Source organism: Barbus barbus (assembly GCF_936440315.1).
Source record: "Barbus barbus genome assembly, chromosome: 49".
NCBI lineage: Eukaryota > Metazoa > Chordata > Actinopteri > Cypriniformes > Cyprinidae > Barbus > Barbus barbus.
The window spans coordinates 11,434,039-11,456,160 of record NC_136727.1 but is presented as its reverse complement, the minus strand read 5'-3'; the positions used below and the strand labels follow the sequence as shown (position 1 = coordinate 11,456,160).

Here is a 22,122-nt window from a genome sequence, read left to right as displayed (position 1 = left end):
TTATGACCCTCTGGAGCGCTTTCCTCTGAGCCACTGTACAGCTGGTGAACCATACGCCAATGCAGTAGGTTAGGATGCTCTCTATAGAACACCGATAGAAGGACACCAGTAGTCTCTGAGTAATGTTGTTCTTCCTCAGCACCCTAAGGAAGTACAGTCTCTGCTGGGCCTTTTTCAGCAGCTCAGAGGTGTTTGTGCTCCAAGTAAGGCCCTCCTCTAACTGGACTCCCAGAAACCGGAAGTCAGCTACCCTCTCTACACAGTCCCCACTGATGAAAAGTGGAGTAATGTCCGTTTTCTTCCTCCTGTAGTCAATTATCAGCTCCTTGGTCTTTATGGTGTTGAGGAGCAGATTATTCTCCTTACACCACCATGAGAGCCGCTCCACCTCTTCCCCATAAGCTGACTCATCCCCTCCTGATATGAGTCCCACCACCGTAGTGTCGTCTGCAAACTTCACAATGGTGTTGCTATAGTGAGCGGGGGTACAGTCATAGGTGTAAAGAGTGTAGAGCAGAGGGCTCAGAACACAGCCCTGTGGAGAGCCTGTAATGAAGTGACTGTAATAGAAATTGCAGCAGAAATAGGTGTGACTTCACAAGTATATTTGAAATGGATTTTCATAACAATGAGATTGTATTGTGGATGAGGCTTCGCAGCATAAAACAACAAAACTTGATTTAAAAAAAAAAAAAAAAGCTTTTATCTTGTCACTTTCTGTTCTGCCTAGTTAGGAAAAGTTAACAAAAGCTAATTTGACTTTTTTTGTACCAAATGAAAGTGAAAAACAATGAAAGGGAATTTATTTGATGTTTAATACACACTCAAACTTTATCAAATATAAATCAAATTTTCGACAAATGCGATTATAGTGGGGGTGGGAAATTGGTGCGTAATGCAACAAATAGAAATTAAAAGCATGGACAAAAAAAACATCACTTGATGTTTTAGTGTAACGAAACATAACAAAAGTAATCTTATATTATTATGTTATTTCTTTATTTATTTTTTATTGAAAGCTAAATCACAGCTACTGTTAATGTAATTGATATTTTATTTACAGCCATTTGAAATTATTTGGACGAGTGAGATTTCATCGTATAGAAATAGAAACCAAAAAACTGACAAAATGTTTAATTGCTTTTCGCAATTGTGGCGGATTAAGACCAAACTCACAAACGTGTGAGAGATTATCATTTGCTTCTTTATTGGGCTGCACAAATACACCAACAAGCCTTTCACAACCTCAGTTTGCCCTCAAAGAACCAAATGCAGCTTATAGTTATTACAGTAAGGAGTCCAGTGAAGAAACAAGTGCTAATTCATTTTAAATACGCATGCATAAAGCAGTCTGCTAATGAAGTGCTCGTGGGCAGCAAGAAACTGGCCTTATTGCAGAACTGCTTGACGCTTATAGTCGGTTCAATCTTATATTCGGCTCAAATCCCCCCAGCTCATGGCAGTCAGTGCATTATCTTCATGCACTCACATGCATGCATGTATGCACACGCTGCCTCCTTTCTATGTTTGCCCCTCTTTTCTGTCCATTTCTCTTGCTGGCACAGCCATGAGGTCACAGCGACATACTCCAATCTAATTTTCAAGCTCCAAAAGCTCGGGCTGAATGTGTTTGCATGTTTCCTCACTGAACAATGCATAAATATGAAGAGAATATACATACACACATCAAGTCAGAGCGTGCAGGTTTGAGGAAGGGTTTTGACATGTGCTTTATTCCATGCACGGCCACCCCATGTGCTGCGCCCCTCCTTTGCTTCGGACGTGGGGCAATTAAAAATTTACACCGCTGTGCGCTAAAGCAAATTGCCAAACTTCAGGAAGGCCTTGTACGACGGAAGACCAGGGACGAAATTACACCCTGGGAGGGGTCAAGGAACTCTAGCCCCTCCGCTTCAGTCTCATTTCCACCCGAGTGTATATGCCAGGGATTGAGCGTATTTCAACAAATACAGGAAAATGAAACTGCCGCTGCTATCTGATATTACAATCTCCTTGGTTAGGAGAGTCTGCACCACACACCGATTGCCACTGTCTATGGTTGAATGGCAATGCGTTCAGCTGGATTTTCATTTCCTCATGACTGTGTGGATATCTGAGCAACAGCTACGGGAGAAATACTGGCCCAAAATTGCAGCCGTGATCAGACCGTAATGTTTGGCTTCACACGGCCTGAGCTCAAACATGATGCTAGCGGGTTACATGCATTTTTATATGATAACTCTTTTATGTAACATCTCTTTATTTTCAAATAAAGCTGTCTTATTTGAAATATTAGCTACTTGAATATAGTTCTTTTTGGAATATATATACACTATGTACAGTATACTTATTCAATAATCAGTAGGGCCAGTTTTACCAAACGGCTAATTAGAGAGCGCAATTCCAAAACAACGCAGATGAGCGTCGAACTTTCTGCGGGTGATTTACTGACAATGCGCAAATTAAAGAAAACAGATCCATAATGACCAATGCAATATACCAAGCACAGTGCGAATTAGCATAAGGAGATGTTCGGATTCGGATAATGTGTTCTTCTGGCATTCCAAATAAATTAATACGAGGGAAAAAAAATCCTCTCCCTTCTACCACGCGCTCTCTGAGCTCTGTGGTGCTCCTCCTAGCAACAACAATTGTAGCCATTTCAAGCACAAAATAGTTTAAAGGGATAGTTCATCCAAAAATGAAAAGGGCATCCAAGATTTAGGTGACTTTGTTTCTTCAGTAGAACACAAACAAATTTTTTTAACTCAAAGCGTTGTAGTCTGTCAGTCATATAATGCCAGTCAATGGTACTCACGGCTTTGAGAGAGAAAAAAACATACACAAACAAAACTCAATTAAACCCTGTGGCTCGTGACGATACACTGAGGTCTAAAGACACGAAACGTCCTATGCAAGAAACTGAATAGTATTTATCGGTTTTTTTTTTACCTCTGATCTGCCGCATGGTCCAACTGTCCTGAGCTCGTTCACACAACAGCCGGTGCGTGATGCGTCTTCTTCTTCTTCTTCTTCTTGCTTTACGGCGGATCGCAGACTTATAAGTGCAGTACCGCCTCCTATCTCTCAAATGGACCATTGACACTCCTAATTGAGATTGTAGATAGAGTGTCAATGGTCCATTTGTTTGTGTTCTACTGAAGAAACAAAGTTTTGGATGCCCTTGGGATAAGCAGATAAACATCAAATTTTCATTTTTTTGGGTGAACTATCCCTTTAAGACATGCTATTTTTGAACGTTAAATAATGGCCTCAGTAATTTGACGTGCACAAACGTTAGTAAATCATGTTACGTGATTCATTTTAATACTCTCCTCCCATAAATTTTGCGTCTGAAACTCCTAGAAATGCATATTCAATAAGGTCAGGCGCAAAAAATAACCGTGTCCACGCTAATTCTTCACTGCGCATTTTTTGTAAATCTTAACAGTACTATTTTAACACCAAAAGACGGTTTGTGCTGGTGCAATCGGTTAGTAAATCTGACCCTTAGAATATATCTGAATGTATTACAAGATTTATTATTATATATTTGGATTTAGAGCTATATTCTATAGTTTATCAGTATACTTTTAGATTAAATATTTAAATTTGTTACTGTATATACATATTTATATTTAAAATATTCAAATTAATAACAGCATATTCTTATTTACATTTATATATTCAGATGTATAGCTATAATGATACAAATTATAAGTAAATATTAATATTTTGACCCAAAGTTCTGCAATAAAGAAAGAAATATATATATACTTTATATACGTGTGTGTGTGTGTGTATACTGTAAATTAATGTAGTGATTAAAAGGCATTGAACATTAAAAAGACCACTGAAATTGGTAAACACTTTTTTTAAGATACAAGAAGCAACAACAGACTCGGCTGCTCTTTGTGCAAGATAATCTGTTTCTGTTATCTTATTCACAGTTAATGCACAGAGGCAGATGTGCAGAGTTAGAGTTACATCAGATATATGGCTTAGTTAGTGCCTTTATGGTTCACGTTCACACAGAAACCTCAAGAATCGGGAAAGCACCAAGGTGCCCCCTGCATCGCAACTTCTCATAAAGTTGCAGCCCGCACTTTGATTCCAGGACCTCGTTTTCCTCCTCTTTTTCCTCTGTAGAACAGCTGCACTTTTTATTCCCACAGTTTTACTCTCTCTCCTGAATCCATTTCGCTGGGTCCTGGACCTATGGGAATTCCTCTGGGTGCTTGGCGGCTTAAAATTTAATGAGAGTTTTACTTCACAGATCAACCACCACTCTCTCTCCTCTCTCCCTTTTCCTACCTCTCTCTCTATCACTTTCTCTTACAAATGCATAGCCTATATCTTGCTGGACCAACAAGCCCTCGGCCCTGATATTCGCCGGATATCTCAGAGCAAAAGGAAACAAACAATCAAGAAATGATTGGACAAATATCATCAACACATTCTGCAAATTATGAATGCTCCAAACTTAGGACTAAAGGAACATTGAATTTCTTCTTTTATTGGCTTTGCCCAAGAACTTTCATAACACACAGTAAATATTTTGTTCTCCTTCGTAATAGCTCAAGGTGGTGTGCAGAACGTCTAGGTTTTCTGCAGATAATCGCATTTGAGGTTAAGATTAAAATGCCAGCGTAGGCCTAGACTCTGCATACAACTTAATACCACGAGTTCAAGAAGTTAAAGGGATAGTTCACCCAAAATGAATGTTCTTTCATCATTTACTCCTACTTTGTTCTAAGGAACACAAAAATGTTCTATTTATACAATAAAAGCGAATGGTATGGAAGTCCATTTTTGCCACTAATAAAAACATTTTAAAAAGTAATTGCGACTTTTTATCTTGTAATTCAGACTTTGTTTCATGCAGTTCTGAGAGTACTTCTTTTACATTTTTTGTGAAATTTACTAGCAATTTCTCAGTGAAAATTGTTTCGATGTAAATCCTACACCTTTTTTTTTGGTGTCTAAGTCTTCTGAAGTCATACGGTAAATTTGTGTGAGGAACGGATTGAAATTTGCATTGTTAATCACAGAAAATTGTTGTCACATTCCCTTTCATTGTATGGAAAAGAGCAGCTTGGGCATTGTGCAAAAATATCTTCATTTGTCTTCCACAGAAGAAGTGAAGTGAAGTGAAGTGAAGTGAAGTGAAGTGAAGTGACATACTGCCAAGTATGGTGACCCATACTCGGAATTCGTGCTCTGCATTTAACCCATCCAACCTGCACACACACACACCGCGAACACACACCCGGAGCAGTGGGCAGCCATTTATGCTGCGGCGCCCGGGGAGCAGTTGGGGGTTCAGTGCCTTGCTCAAGGGCACCTCAGTCGTGGTATTGAGGGTGGAGAGAGCGACATTCACTCCCCCCCCCTACAATCCCTGCCGGCCCGAGACTCGAACCCGCAACCTTTGGATTACGAGTCCGACTCTCTAACCATTAGGCCACGACGAAAGTAAGTCATAAGTCAAGTCACGACTTAAGAAAGTACGTCATACAGGCTTGGAATAACATGAGAGTGAGAAATGATAATAAAACTGTCATTTTTGACTGAACTATCACTTTAATCAGCGGATAAAAGATGCTGCAGGTCCCAATGTGTCCACCGTCAAACTTTTAGCATATCTCACCAGTCTTTTCTAAACGCCAAATGTTTTTATTCCAGTCCACAGATGTCTCTAACTCCCTTGAGGTTTTACCCAGAAATCATTTTAACTACTTTGGTGATAAAAAACCTGAAGGGATACAAGATAAGGCCTTTTTTAGAGATTGCAACCTTGCGCTGTCTTACACTTGGGCATTTTGTGGTACAAATGAACAAGTCCATTTTGTTTAGTCGTGCAGCACAACTAATGAGCAGTGACTGAATGTACTGATAGTGTCCCTGGTAATGATATCCTAACTAAGCAGTTGAGGAAACAATATAATAAAATAGTTCTGGAAAAGCTAAGGGCATGAAGGTTCAAACAGAGTGAAATCAAAAATCAAATCTACATTTATCTTCCCCAGTGACTGTCTTTTGTTGCTTTTCTGGCAACCCCTTCAAACGCCTACATGAGTCCCGTATGCCTAGAGCCAGAGTTGTCGAGCTTGGATGTGCAAACTGATTGCTTTGTATTCGGCCCTTGCTAAGCATTCTGACAACAATACAGTTACCACCCATTTTTTTCAGCAGCCTTGGTTCCGGATTTCCAGTGTTTTTTCCTATTCACTACATAGGCGGCTGCATATATGAAAAAAACCCACCTGACCCTAAAAAAATTCTAACAAAAGGTTTCTCAGTTGTTTTTGTAGTATTAGGTGTCCTTAACAACATACTAAAAGTTTACCAAAGTTTGACCACTAGAAAGGTGTAATTTTCAAGATGGTGTCCAAGATGGGCAGGAAGCCCTTAAAATATCCTAACTCCTTCATTATTTGACCTAGCCAAGTAATCTTGGAGTCTAACCCCATGTTGTCTTGGTCTATGAATCCATTGGACTTGTCTAAATTGCACTGACATGATTACATACTTATGGAATACATGATTTTGTGAGATTACTGTAAGGTTTTATCATTGTTTGGGGTGAACCAGAGATGTAAACGATTTAGCCTATGTCATGTAACTCCTACTCAGTAAGTGTTTTTGGACACGCACCCTTTTTTTTGCTAAAACACAGACTTGACATTCAATGTAAAAGTTATTGCGCCCAAAAGTAACTTAAATTGGAGTTGTATAACTTTGATCATAAATAACTCTGAATTAGCCCGAACAGAGGCCTGTGTGTGAACCCTCTAAAATGGTCACTCATTTCAATTTGAATAAGGTAATACATATGTAATGCATCCTCTATAGATGTTTTGAGTATAAAGGTGGCATTATACTTATCCCAACAAAACTAAATTCACAATTTTCAGCAATTCAGAAGATGGTGGAAGAGAATACTGACATTTGATATTGCTTGTCTCATTGAAATGTTGTTGGCAGCACAGTGTATACCATTTTGCTCAAACAAAATTCATCCTTGACTACTTAAACCACCCACCCCTCCACCAAGATTTCTAACACATGAAAAAGGCCAACAATGTGTGAGTGTGTTAAGAGAGGATAACATTGTTGAATTAGCTTGAGAAATAAGTACACTCCAAATGCAATTTTGACCATGAGTCATGTTGTTGTAAACCAAGAAACTTGCCCCATTTGCTGTAAAATCTTAAGAGATGGCTCTGATGTGGTTGAGGTTCATCAGAAGGGAGCTGATGGAATCAACAATGCAAGTGTACAAAGAGACGACGACGTACACATTTCCGCTGGTGAAATAGTACACTCAAAATGTTGACAGAAGTACATAAATAAAAAAGACATTAAAATCCAACAATATAATAAATCTGAGCCACCAAAAAGAAGTACCAGAGAAGCAACTGGTCCTTTCAACAGCCAAACTGATTGTCTTTTCTGTGGGACTACGATAACACATGGAAGTAAAGACACAAGTAGTGTTAAGACTGATACGCTTGCAGAGTCCATTCTTGAGTGTTGTGACAATCGTGCAGATCAATGGGCTTTCACTGGATTGGAAAGGAAGACATGAACACAGTGGATTGGGGATGGAAACTGGTGAACAACCGGTTCCTGCCAGTTATGACCAGTAAGACTGCTGCCCCAGAAAGCCTCCTGCAGATGATCCACTGTAATTGCACAACTGCCTGCCGAACACAGCGGTGCAGTTGCAGGGCATATGGACTACCGTGCATGCCTGCTTTACCCCTTTTCCACCAAAGCAGTTCCAGTGCTGGTTCGGAGCCAGAGCCTAGTTTCGAACCGGTTCTTTGTTTTTTCGACACCCAAAGCACCAGCTCCGAACCAATAAAAGCGGTTAGTAAGTAGCACCTAAACATTGCTGGGCTAGAAGGAAGAACCGCTTGCGTCAGGGGCTGGGGGCGGGGTTACTGTGACCAACAAGACGAACAGAAACTTGGACCGCCATATTTGAAATAGCAGCTAAACGCTAACACGTTTGATTCGCCGTGTTTGGATGCCGATGTAGGTTCGCAAAGCCATTCGGTGCGAGGCATATCGGGGTGCTGCGGGAGCGACTGGAAAGCAGACGGCTCTTTATGCTTTTGGATCGCTCTCGCGGTGCTTAAGTGTGTTGTATGCCGATCGATCGATCTGCGTGGCGCTGATGCACCTTGAACAAGCCTGTTGTGCCGCGCTAGTGAACCGAAACATGAAACGCATTGTGACGTAAGACCTGGCTCTGTATTGGCTCTCTAGCCTGTGGAAAAGCAACCGGTTCTTAAAGGGTTCGCCAGTCGAACCAACTAAGAACCGGCTATAGCACTGGCTCTGAACTAGCACCTGGAACTGCTTTGGTGGAAAAGGGGTACTTGTAGACCATGTCAAGTTGGGAATTGTGAGAATCACTATAATCAACCTCTATGGGAGGAAGAGTGTGACGACTAATGGTAAATCTAGTGAAGGTCACAGTGCAAAAAAGTATAAAATATAAACCAAAATAAGAGGAAACAACTGAAGAAAATAGAAAAGTATAAAAAAAAAAAAAAAAAAAAAAAAAAATATATATATATATATATATATATATATATATATATATATATATATAAACAAAAGGCAAAAAAAAACGCATTATAAAAAATGTAAAAAAATATTTAAAAAAATAAAACACAAATAAATAAAAGGGATAGCGGTACTGAGCCTTCACGTGGCAGCCCTGTTTTGACTAATTTTACAGTACCACACAGTTTTAATGAATTTATTCTTTATTGGAATCTAAAGAATTGTTATGAACCACAGAAACCACCAACACTAGGCAAAACAATATGAGAAAGTAGAAATATGCAATTACTTAAGGGGAATTGTACTTATTTTTCGCATAAATATGCTTGTAACCAATTGATTTAATATATAATTGTACTTGTAATCACTTATCTATAATGCAAATATGCTAATTAGAATATTACATGGCCAAAACATGTATCAGGCACCAGTATTCCTGGTCTAGGAGGAATACAAAGGAGTAATGGTCATTTTAAGGACCTGACAGCCGCCATTTTGAAAACGGGGCCTTTCTTGGAGTCAAACTTTGGTAAACTTTTAGTATGTTTTTAAGTACATCTGATACTACTGTAAACCACTGAGAAACCTTTTGTTAGAATTTTTTTGGGGTCAAGCCATATTTGCAGCTGACTAACAGGCTACATTCACTACATTAAAAGTGATTTTTAATCAACCAGTTCTTATTTAAACTAGAACAGTTGATTTAAAGCAAAAAGTATTTGGAAATTATGGATCAGTACACTTACAGTATACAGTAGAAAGTTATGCAGTATATATATATATATGTATACATACATACATACATACATACCTGTAAATATATATATTTATTTATTTATGTATTTATTTATTTACAGGTATGTGTGTGTGTGTGTGTGTGTGTGTGTGTAACAATTAATATAAATGAAAAAAAGCACAATAAAATTACTAGAACTTAAAATAATATTATGATGAAAACTAAAAATATAAAAAAATGGAAAATAAAAGTATCTCTTTTGACCCAATTTCCTTCAACTTCATTCTGTAATTAATTATATTTTTTTCTTAAAAAATATGTGCATTTTTAACATTTTGTAATCACATCAATTCATTAATTAAAACTAAATAAATAAATAATTTTAAATGAAAATGTCCTGATAATCAAACCTTATAATGGATTTATTGGTATACATTCAGTGAATAAATGCCGTATGACGTAAATAATTCACTGCACAAAGCACATTGTGTTCTGACCAAATAATGGACAATTATATGATTATTTGCTTTTATGTTGCCATTTAGCATTGTTTTTTCCCTGCCTTGATGTAGAACTGCAACCCATTTTTGGGACACGACCCACCAGTTGAGGAACAGTCCCCTTTCTGCTATACAGACATGGCTTGTGGCCTCACCTGATATTCCCCCATATTGTGGCTGCTTATTGACATTTTCACATCAATTTCAGCTAGCCTCTTATCTTGGCTGATGCACAAACTTTCTCTACCGTCAGATCACAGTCATATTTCGGCCTTTTTGCCAAAATCGATTTTGTAGTTTTTTTTTATTCGGACGGTATACTGCTGGAACAGGGGATGTTGTAGGCTGATAAAGGTCAAGTGTAGCATCGAATCATTGAGAGATTCATAATGAATGTGAGCATGGCTCTCGCGGCAGATGTTTCATTACCACGGTACGGGAGAGAATGAGTGAGCCAGACTTAGAAACCCACACATCCAAGGTCGGACCATGATCATTGGTGGCCTTGTCAATCTCAAAACACACCCACATTCTTCATCTAATCCGTTTGATATTTCAGGTGTGATATCATAACCTATCAAGTAACGAAATCTGAAATAGATTTTGTTATGTAACGGTCAAGCTGCCAAGGCTCATGTCAATCTACAGATGCCGCTAACAGTTTTGTTGATGTATTTGTTTGTTTGCCTGAGGTTTGATGTTGAGAGTTTGTTGGACAGTAATTCAGAATGTTTTTGTTGTTGTTTGTTTTTTTCCTGTGGAAAAAACTTAATTGTTAGTTTTAAAATTTATCCAGCCACCTTGTGTTTGGTGCAAAGTTGAAGTGAAAAAGTCATGGTAGATTCACATATGCAATTCACATTAGAACGTAAGGTTTTGATCATTCTTAAAGGTTCACCCCAAAATAAAAAATTTGGTTGTCAATTTAATCACTCCAAATGTATTCAATACCTGAGTGACAAACTTTCTAAATTGAACAATTAACGGGTGTCCAAAATGTTCTTTTGGATTCAATGAAAGTGGATGGGGACTGGAGCTTAAAAAAAAGTCCACAAAAGCATCACAAAGGTAATTCATACGACTCCTATTCTAAGTTACATGATAGACAATGTGATTTGACAGTCCAAAAGTTATTATCAGGTGAAAATATATACAAAAAATCTCCAATGAGCTGCAACCACATCACAGAATCAATGAATTGAACTTTTGGAAGAATTGGATGAACCAATTGATGAACGAATCGTTAAGGCTGGTTTTGTGAACTGCATTCCATGAAAAAGATCCAAGTCAAAAGAATGAATCATTCACAGAGGAATGACTTCTTCAAGCATCCCTACTCTCGTCAACATGCTTGGAAGAGTTATAGCGAGTGTCAAGTGTAATAATAATAATGAGTTTTTGGTCTATTCCTTACAAAAAGCTATTACCGTATATGGCTTAAAAAAAACAAACTTCAAATATAGCATGCAAGTTGTATGGACAAGGTTCTTTTATAGGGTATTCACTTGTGTTCATTTGTGTTCCATGGAGTCATATACAGGTTTGAAATTTCATGACAATGAGTAAAGGGCTGTTAACACCAAATACGATGACTATAACTATAAAGTTTTAATAATCTTTCTAATTCTATGAGAATAGCGAAATCCACACCACAATACTACTATGCAATACGCAATACACTATAACAGTAATGTCACAAAGGAATTATATCGTTCAAATCATTTTTAGAACGATTCTTTCCAGCTGATGAATAATAAAAACATTGACAATCAGAATCCACCTGACTTTAAAGAGCTCGAACATTTAAAGCAGCAGATGACAGCAGCGCAAGCTTACAATGAACAGAACGTTATCGTCAGTTGTGTGAACGCTAAAGGCTGTCGCATACCGGCTTTAAACCTTTATAGTTATAGTTATTGTTATAGTTAACATTCCAGGCTTTAAATGATGCCAGAGTTGTCTTTTCTTTCAGTGAACTATTTCTTTAAATCCATTCGATTCTTTTTCTTAACATGCTCTAAAGTTTTATTGAATTATACAGTGTTTCACTGTAATACCGCAATTTTCCTGCAAATTCTTTTTCCCGAAATATCACTAATGTGACCACATCTTAAATCATGTACATGTTGAGTTGTGTTTCGTGTGGTGGTCAACGGTCTCGCTTGCAAAGCGGGAGGTTAAACACAGCCTGCCCTCTCTCCTCAGACTGGCTCCGATTCTCTCCTCCCTCAGGGCGCGTCGTCCAGCTTGGTGGTCAAGTTTGCCGACACGGACAAGGAGCGCACCATCCGCCGCATGCAGCAGATGGTGGGCCAGTTTGGCATCTTCAACCCTGCCATCGCCCTGCCCTTCAGCACCTACAGCACCTACGCACACGCGGTGAGTACCCTTCCTCCCCTCTGGGGCACTTGGGCACGTTTTGATGATCTCACTGCCGCCCACGTACCCTCCCCATCCCTGCATGCCCACACGTCCTCGCTCACGTTCCCAGAGTGACTCAGAATATTCCATAGGAAAATCTTCACCTGGTTATTTATAGCTCGCATCGGTTGCTTCGGTACGGGGGAGGTTGAAAGGCAACCGAGAGGTTGAGTCAGTCCCTAATATTCATTCATGAGGGACATCTCGGTTCAGTTTTGGGGAGAGATACTATAAAACAGTTAGTTTCTAGTTAGTTCCTGCATATGGAGTGGATAGATATACATATATTCATGTACTGATAGGCATAGGCGAATATTTCTCGTAAATGCCAGGATTAATTGAGTCGACCCGGCCCCCGGGGGCTTATCATTCACACTCATTTTCATATCACAGACATGCGTGGGCCAGCGGAAGATGTGCGTACGGACAATGCCGGGCCAGTACGTGGGGAAAAAATACGCCCTCATTAGCATTCATGAGATGCGTAGCGTCCGCAGGAAATGCAAATGGTCTGAGAGAGCGGCGTGCGGGAAGGCAGACAAGGTGGTTACTGTGGCTCCCACAGGTTGGCAGTGACTTTTATCTCCCGTGTCAGAGATGGTGCAGTGTGCCGCTCGATGGCCATGACACTGTCTCTATAATTCACTGTTCCAGCCCAAGCCACAACCCACACATGCCGAAACCAACAGCTTTATGATATCGCATGCAGCTTGTGGAGAAGTTTGCGACTTTTTATTAAGTAACTTTTTTGCTTGCTGTTTTTGACTAAACTAATCAAGGGTGTTAAACCAGATACACAGAACATATTTAAAGGGGTACTCGCTATTTTTTTTTCTCATTTACGAGTTTTAAATGTGAAAGAAAAATAGAAATATTTTTTTTTATGTTATCAGTGCATCACATAAGATGATGATTCCAGTCATATTAGTAGCCTAATGAGTCACCTCATGAGAGCTACCAGCCGCTATAATCCAACCCTAAATTTGATTATAATTGAACACCATTGATTGAGTAATAAATTAATCATGCCTGTGAATACCAGTGTATTATTATATACTGTTAGAGTATTTATTAATATTTTAAATTAGCTTTAATTTTTTAAATAATTTAATCAGTACATTTCACAGTTTCATTTTAATTTCTTGTTTCTAGTGATTTTGTAATTTTTATAAGTTTATTTTAATTTCTAGATTTAAGTTTTAGCAATTGTAGTACTTCAACCTAAACTTATTTTAGTTAAATGTTTTACATTTTTCATCTAAATATTTAGATTTTATTTCCCCTTTAATTCAATTACAGAAAATATTTAATAGTAAAATTTGTAATAGTTTTAGTTAACAATAAAAACACTGACAAATACATTTTTACAGTTGCAACTTTTGATTTTTCTGTAATGCTTCCACACAACTAGGTGTCAGTATAAGTCAGGGATGACATTGTCTACATAACCAGAAAAAAAAAATATATTGATTGGGGCTTTTAAAGATACTATGAGTACCTTTTCCCCCAATACATGATTTTATGCTAGGTTTGTATAAATTTACTCGCAACAAACGACTAATGCTGAGTGCTAAATGCTAACATGTAATTTAACAAATGATAACCTACTTAAAATTAGTAGAAGTTGGATTTGACTTTTCAAAGCAATTGCTTTATCATTTTCATCTGGCAGCTAAATATAAGGTGCATTTATGAAAGCAACTGTATCGCGCAATTTTTTCTTCTGAAACAATTTAAGTGCAAACCCCACCTCCCAGCTGATTATAAAGATATTATTGGTCATGTCAATCACAATGCACATTGCCTGTGCTAAAATAAATGCGAAACCGTAACCCTAGCACACAACCTTTATGCTAGTATAGCATTGGCAGATAGTTAGCATTACTATTTGTCACGATCGGATCCATCTATGATATTTCTGAACTCTAATTTGAACCCAATAAGTCTCTACTTTTCACCTGAGGGGCGGGATTTGTGATCAGCTGGTTTGAAAAAAAAAAAAAAAACATGGCAAAAATATCATAGACAAGTTTTTTTTTTTTCTTCGACTTGGGCTAGTAACCATCCAGCAAACACCCAGAACAGCATAGCTACCACTTAGCAATGAACCAGCATAGCAAGTTAGCTCCACTAGCATTTTCTACGCTCTTCTGTTCACTCATTTTCTCACCTGAGCAGAACCTGAAAGGGTCTCCAACAGGCATTCACTGCGCCTTCATAAACAGGCAACAAACCACATAAGCTAACATTTAGCTTCAGATATGGCAATGGTACATTTAGAAATGTGGAGGACGAGCAAATTAAGAGGCTCCTTCCACAAACACAGCTGTGCAGAGGATTACTGGGTTGAGCTGACAGCCAGTAAATTGGATTTTAGTCAGAGCAGAGGAGGGGGGTCATCTGAGCGCAAATTGGAGGGGTAATAGTGCTGACAACATCGTGCCAAAAGACAGATGCATTTTTTTAAAAAGGTACATCTAACTCCTAAATCTGACAAACAGCTTATCATTCAGTAGTACATGAAGATGCTGGAAATATCAGATGCGGCCCCGTCCTCGTCTCTGGAGTGGAATGGGGGGTGTGACATCAACACGCGATGAAAGCGAGAAACATTAATTTTCTTTCAGACGCTCTTGTCAATACAAGCCGAACATCTTTTATCTGTCTTGTTCTCCCGCTGCCTCGTGTTTGATCTTTTTCCTTTTTCTGAGTGGAGCCATCTTCATTTTCGACTTTTTTTTGTCTCTTTTTTTGGAAGATGAATAAAAGCGCGGCTGTTGATGGAAAGCCAGAAAGATCTCTTTTACTTGACGCCAATCACCAGAGACGGTGCATTAGATTAATATGACGCACAAATTGCTTGAAAGCACTTCAGAATGTTCTGAAGCCAACATTAATGAGGGGAATGTTTGTCTGGGTATTTTTGGGAGGAGGGCGCCGAGGAGGGGGGCACATTTTCTGCTATTGACCTACATTGCCCCCTGTTGTTGAGAAATATACCAGTGTTGGCTATTTGAAGGGGTTTTTATGCATGTTTTATAGTTTTTATGCATTGTTTGAAAGCACTCCTTCTTATGGAGCATCTAGAAATAGGCAACATGATTGATGTATTAAATAGACGTATACAATCTCACCCCTCGCTCCTCAGTAGAATGTTGAATGCTTTACTGAAAATGTCTTTCTAGTCATAAATGTATACTTTGCAGAAATATGACTACTATATATACTGTACATATAAACCACCCTCTTTGAGCAAATGTATGGCATAGAAATATCGAAATTGATGTGCAATCAGACCCAAAACATATTTTACAAATATGTGAGTGCAAATGCTTATAGCTATGCAAGTTTGATTTTGATTGCATTGTGAAATGTAATATTTGGGTCAATACAGTTGCATGTTGTATTCTGTGCATTGCCACAGGGGGAGCTATAGTGTACATTACCGTAAAACATTTCTTATTCAGGTCAAGTATTTTCATGGTGGAGCAACAAATTTTAGTAGGAATGTGCATCTACATAACTGAGGCCGATGCGATACACATGCATAGCCTAATACGATACATTAAAGATACACATGAAGCAGCTACCGATACGATTTGTATTCAATTTAACACAATGCAATTCAATGCAATACAATGCTATGGAAAAAAAAATATATGATGCTATGCAATTCAGTATGGTACAGATAATCACTTTTATTTCTTTGGTTCAGACAGACAGCAAATCATAAATAATTAACTTAAATGGATACTCCACCCCAAAATGAAAGTCTTGTCATTAATCACTTACCCCCATGTCATTCCAAATCCATAAAAGCTTCGTTCATCTTCGGAACACAATTTAAGATATTTTAGATGAAAACCAGGAGGCTTGTGACTGTCCCATTGACTGCCAAGTAAATTACACTGTCAAGGTCCAGAAAAGAATGAAAACATGGTCAGAATAGTCCATCTGCCATCAGTGGTTCAACCATAACGTTATGAAGCAGTGAGAATACTTTTTGTACGGAAATAAAACAAAAATACCGACTTTAATCAACAATTCGGCACCGTAACGTCACCGTAGCGCCATTTTGGAGAGTATCGCTGCATGCAAAATGCGTATGCACTTCTGTGTCAGCCGCAACACAAGGATACGTTTTCTACGCGAGTTACGCTTTGATTTGAATGCAAACAGTGCATCCCTATGTTGCAGCTGACACGGAAGAGCATATGCATTTTGTGTGCAGCGATACTCTCAAAAATGTCACTACGGAGATGCCGCGGTGACGTTACGGTGCCGAAGTGTTGATTAAAATCGTTATTTTTGTTTTATTTCTATACAAAAAAGTATTCTCGCCGCTTCATAACGTTACGATTGAACCACTGATGGCAGATGGACTATTCTGGCTATGTTTTTCATGCTTTTCTGGGCCTTGACAGTGTAATTTACTTGGCAGTCAATGAGACAGTCACAAGCCTCCCGATTTTCATCTAAAATATCTTAATTTGTGTCTGAAGACGAACAAAGCTTTTATGGGTTTGGAACGACATGGGGGTAAGTGATTAATGACAAAATTTTCATTTTGGGGTGGAGTAACCCTTTAAGTGCCTTCTGACGTTCTGTTTTGATACGTCATATTCACGTAGCAGCAGTGACGATGAGAGAACACGCATGAGAAACCATTTAGAGGTGAAATCGATCTACATATAAAATATTGGTCACAATTTCACAAATTATTGGTAACTTTCTAAATAATAAAAGTATAGAAGACACTCATAAACTTCTTAATGATTACAAACCTTTGAATGGTTGTGTAGATTATATTGGAACTAATTACATACAGCATATTATGCTATATTGTTTGGATGATGTTCTGGAAAACAAGACAAAATTCTGCTTAAGAAAGAATGTTAATTAGTCCCAAGCATTAATATCTGGGCTTACATACTTGCATATGTTTAGGACCTAAAACAAGTTCTGGTAGAACCAAAAGTATGTTTGCACCATCACCATGTTTAGTCCTGAAGATGTGCTTTAGCAAACAGCAGAAAAAGAAGCGAGGCCGTTTCAGGCAATCTTACAGGGCCAGGGACCTTAATAACCGGGGTCCTCGCATTCAGCTCACTCCATTTCTCATCTCTCTATAAATATCTCTCCAGTCATCCTGCCATTCTCCCTGTGCTGCAGCAGGGCCAGACCGACTGTAAGGGGTCATGTGTGATGCAGGCAGAGGTGGGCAGAGACACAGAGCAGCTCTGGGTAGATAATTGCCAAGTGATAAAGAGGTGATTGCCTGGTGGCACCGAGGGAGACTAATGCCATCGGCAAGCCATAAAAAAACCCACATGCCTGACACTAAACGAATGCCGTCGCCCAGGCAACTTCTTCTCGTGGCCGCTTCTCGTTTTTTTTTCCCATTTTGAAGGAAGAAAAGGTTACGACCTCAGTGATGAAGACTTCGCTGAAGGCAATTTGGTCCCTTTTGCCTGCGCTTGAATGCTTCCTGTCTATTCAAGATGCTGGGTAAAGTTTTGGTTTAGAGATGTTCAGGGATAGTTTAATTGTTGTAATTATTTGTAATTTTGTAATTATTTATCATTATTATTTCACTCCCATGTCATTCCAAACCTGTATGCTGAGTTTTTTGGGAGCAATTTTTTTTAAAGATTTTTTTTTACGCAGTACCTCAGTGTTTCCTCAATACTTCATGTCAGAACTTAAATCACTTAAAATCACAAGTCATACAAGTCTTGCGCTATGTCACAAGTCGTATGATATATTTTAAATTATCAGTTTAAACACTGAAAATCTTTGTAACTATTCATTTTCATTACATGGAAAAGAGCAGCTTGGTCATTCCACTAAACATCTCCATTTATATTCTATACAATAATAATAATAATAATAAGGTTTGGAATGACAAATTGGTGTGTAATTAATGAGAAAATTTTCATTTTTGGCTGAATTGTTTTATTAAAGTTTTTTATACAGCTCTTCCTACTAAGTTGTCTGTGAATACAGATGTCAAGTCTATGCAAAACTATGTTATAATATCAACATAGAAGTAGGTCATAAAACGTCTTAGGTTACGTATGTAACCCCAGTTCCTCGAAGGAACGAGACGCTGCGTCAGGAGACGCTTTGGGGAACGCCTACAGCGTAACCGGCTCTGAATACCAATGAAATCTGTCCAATGGATGAGAGGGACGTCACGGGCGAGGTGACGTAATGACCAGCTGGTATAAAAGCATGTGCGGTGAAACCGGCGTCAGCTTCTAGAATGAAGCAAGTGCTGGCAGGGATGCCGGAAATGTGGCCTCGCGACGCAGTGTCTCGTTCCTTCGAGGAACTGGGGTTACATACGTAACCTAAGACGTTCCTCTTCAGGAACTCGAGCTGCGTCAGGAGACGCTTTGGGGAACGAGATACCCATGGCACCAGACTTCCAAATCCCTGCCCTGTGTGTATCCATACGGAGCACAGCTAGGGCGAGAGAACGGAAAAGCCTGGAGTGGCTCGCATGTCTAGGCCATAAAACCTGACAACGGTCAGGGGCGTAGACCATCCCGCAGCATTGCAGATGTCCTGGATAGGGACACCTGAAAGAAAGGCCTGGAGGCCGCCACACTCCCCGTGGAATGAGCTCTGACTCCCATCGGTGAGGGGAGGTCAGAAGACTCATAGGCCATCTGAATGGCATCCACAATCCACCGATTGGGGGTCTGCTTGGAAGCAGGAAGACTTCTCTTATGGGGACCGTAGCAGACAAGCAATTGGTCCGCCCTTCTCCACATGGCAGCTCTGTGAACGTATGTGTCCAGTGCTCACACTGGACACATACGATTTAGCTTTTGCTGGTCAGGCTCCCGAAAGGGAGGAGGACTAAAGGCCTGCAGTACGACAGGCTTTGGCGTGACCGAAGGAACTTCGCAAAGTCCAAGTGAGAAGGGGCCACTGACAGGGCCGCAAATCCCCAACTCTCTTCAGAGATGAAATCGCCAGAAGAAACACGGTCTTCAGGGCGATCTGAGATCTCCTCAATAGGCTCGAATGGAGGCCTACAGAGAGCATCAATACCACAGCCAAGTCCCAAGGGAGGGCCCGGGACCGTACAGGAGGCCTTAGCCTCAGTGCACCACGGAGGAAACGTGTAACTAGCGGGTGTCTGCCCACTGACTGTCCACCAAGAAGGGTGTGATAGGCCGAATTGCCGCCACAAAAACCTTCAAGGTGGAGTGGGCTAACCCTGCGGAGAGTCGAGCCTGCAGGAACTCCAGCACTGTACCAACCGGGCAGTTAACTGGGTCGAGCTGGCGATCTCCGCACCATGAAGTGAAGAGTCTCCACTTCAGGGCGTACAGTCTCCTCGTAGAGGGAGCTCTGGATTGGAGAATGGTCTCAACAACCTCGGTTGAGGGACCGGAATCTACGAGCTCAGGGGCCACACCCACAGCTTCCACAACTCCGGGCGGGGATGCACAAGGTGCCTCCTGCCTGTGAGAGGAGATCCCTCCTGACTAGAGTCTCCCATGGAGAGCCGTCGAGGAGGGAAATCAGGTCCGAGAACCATACTCGGCCCGGCCAGAACGGGGCTACTAATAGCAGCTGGAGTCCGTCCCGGCACACTCTCTCCAGAACTCCGGGGAGCAGAGTAATCGGGGGAAAGGCCTCGAAGCCTCGGCCACGTCTGTACCATGGCATCCAGCCCCTCGGAGCTGGATGACGTAGAGAGTACCAGAGGGGACATTGTGCTGTCTGAGTAGCGATGAGGTCCACCTGAGCCTGGCCAAACACTCTCCAGATCTGCTTCACCACCTCGGTGTGAAGCATCCATTCCCCGGATAACAGCCCCTGCCTAGACAGGGTGTCTGCTCCCACATTGAGATGCTAACTCAGATGCTCAGAAGGGAGTGGCATGCTCAAGGTGACCCTCTAAGTTGAGGGGAACAATGCCAGCTCGACCAACAGGAGAGCCGGGAGGGAGCAACATGCTCATAGGTGACCCTCTATAGTGAGGGGAGCAATGCTAGCTCTACCAAGACAGAGCTCTGGAGAGCGGAGAACTTAACTCTCAGCATGAGAGGGAACTCAGACGCTCAGAATGGAGCAACATGCTCAAAGGTGACCCTCAAAGTTGAGGGGAGCAATGCCAGCTCGACCAACCAGGAGAGCTCGGCCTAATAACCCACACAAGGATCTGGTGCGCCAGCCTGTACAGGGGGCGTGAACCGCAGACTTCCTTGGTGGTTGATATAAGAGACCACCGATGTGTTGTCGGTGCGAACTAACACATGGCAAACTCTTAGGTCTGGGAGAAAGTATTTCAGAGCCTGAAACACGGCCAGCATCTCGAGCCTGAGCACGTGCCAAGCGAGATGATGACCCCTCCACAGACCGTGGGCAGGGTGGCCACTCATGACTGCTCCCCAACCGGTAAAGGATGCGTCCGTCGCTAGCGTACGTGGCGTCACGGAGCTCCCAGCACCGGGCCCTGGGACAAGAGCCAAGGTTGACTCCACATGTCTAAGGCATGTAGGCATTGCCACGTGACCTTGATCATGCGAAGCGGGTTTCCCCTCGGGGAGAACCCCTTGGTCTTGAGCCACCACTGTAGGGGTCTCATGTACAGCAGGCCAATAGGTATACCGTTGGACGCAGCTGCCACCAGACCCAGCAGTATCTGAAACTGCTTGACAGTGAGTGACTGGCCTTCTTTCACCCTCCTGACTTTCGTGAAGATTGACTCGATCCGAGCAGGAGACATACGTGCCTGCACCGTGGTCGAATCCCCACCACCCCCAGATAAGTGGTTCTCTGTAATGGAGAAAGCACACTTTTCTTGGGGTTCAGTCTTAACCCCAACACTTTTAAGTGAGTGAGAACAACATCTCAATGTTGAGCCGCCCTCCGCTCTGATTGAGCGAGAATCAACCAATAGTCGATGTAATTGAGTATGCGGATGCCCTGTAGCCGCAGCGGAGCTAATGCGGCGCCCACACACTCGTAAAAGTGTGGGGTGAGAGTGCTAGGCCGAAGGGAAGTACCCGATATTGGTAAGCTTTGCCCCCGAAAGCAAACCTCAGGAACTTCCTGTGAGTGGGAAGGATGGAGACATGGAAGTATGCGTCTTTCAGATCTACGTGTCAAACCAGTCCTCGGACTTGATCTGAGATACTTACCTGAGCATCTTGAACTTCAGTCTTGCAGACTGAGAGGTTCAATAGATGCAGATCTAAAATGGGACGCAATCCTCCATCCTCCTTGGAACTATGAAGTACCGGCTGTAGAACCTGGACTCTCTTCGTAAGGAGGACCCACCTCGATGGCTTCATTCCTTAAGAGAGTATCTACCTCTTCTTCCATTACCAGAGCCTGCTCTGGGCCCACTAACGTGGAATTCACCCCGTTGAATTGAGGCGGACGAGAATCGAACTGGATTCTGTAGCCTCTCTCTACAGTGCGCAGGACCCATTGAGACACATTTGGCAGTAGTTTCCATGCTGCGAAATAGTCTACTAAGGGAACCAGTCTCTCGAGACTGGCCTCTGGTGTAACCGGAACGGCCCTGGAAGGGCACACCGGCAGGGAACTGCCGAACTAGCTGCTCCAGAGACCCCTGAAGGGGTGGCGAGCATCTCAGCTCCGCTACGGTTCCAGGCGGAAGAGACTGAGATGTGTGCTCGCTGTAGACAGCTGCGCCCTGGAACACCGTATGTGGCAGGGTAAGTAGATCGATCTCCTGAGGGCACTGGGGGAAGACGAGCACCGTACGCTGCAGTGAATCGTGCTCTACCCCAGCGGGGCTACCCTCATAAGCCCTGATCTGACTCACATCAGGGCTTCTTGGCCGAAGACCTCTTCGCATGCTTGGCTGGGAGGTCCTTGACTGCGCACCCTTCT

At 41.3% G+C, this 22,122-nt stretch overlaps 1 protein-coding gene across 1 annotated transcript in view; it reads left to right on the top strand.

Moving 5' to 3' along the window:
* LOC306867237 (CUGBP Elav-like family member 5) overlaps nucleotides 1–22,122 on the top strand; it is a gene marked incomplete at its 5' end in the record, with an annotated part of 235,844 nt that overhangs the window by 191,406 nt on the left and 22,316 nt on the right. Inside the window, one exon of the mRNA XM_079412837.1 lies at nucleotides 12,022–12,195. Coding sequence (XP_079268963.1) covers nucleotides 12,022–12,195 — 174 coding nt within the window. The remainder of the gene's footprint in view (nucleotides 1–12,021; nucleotides 12,196–22,122) is intronic.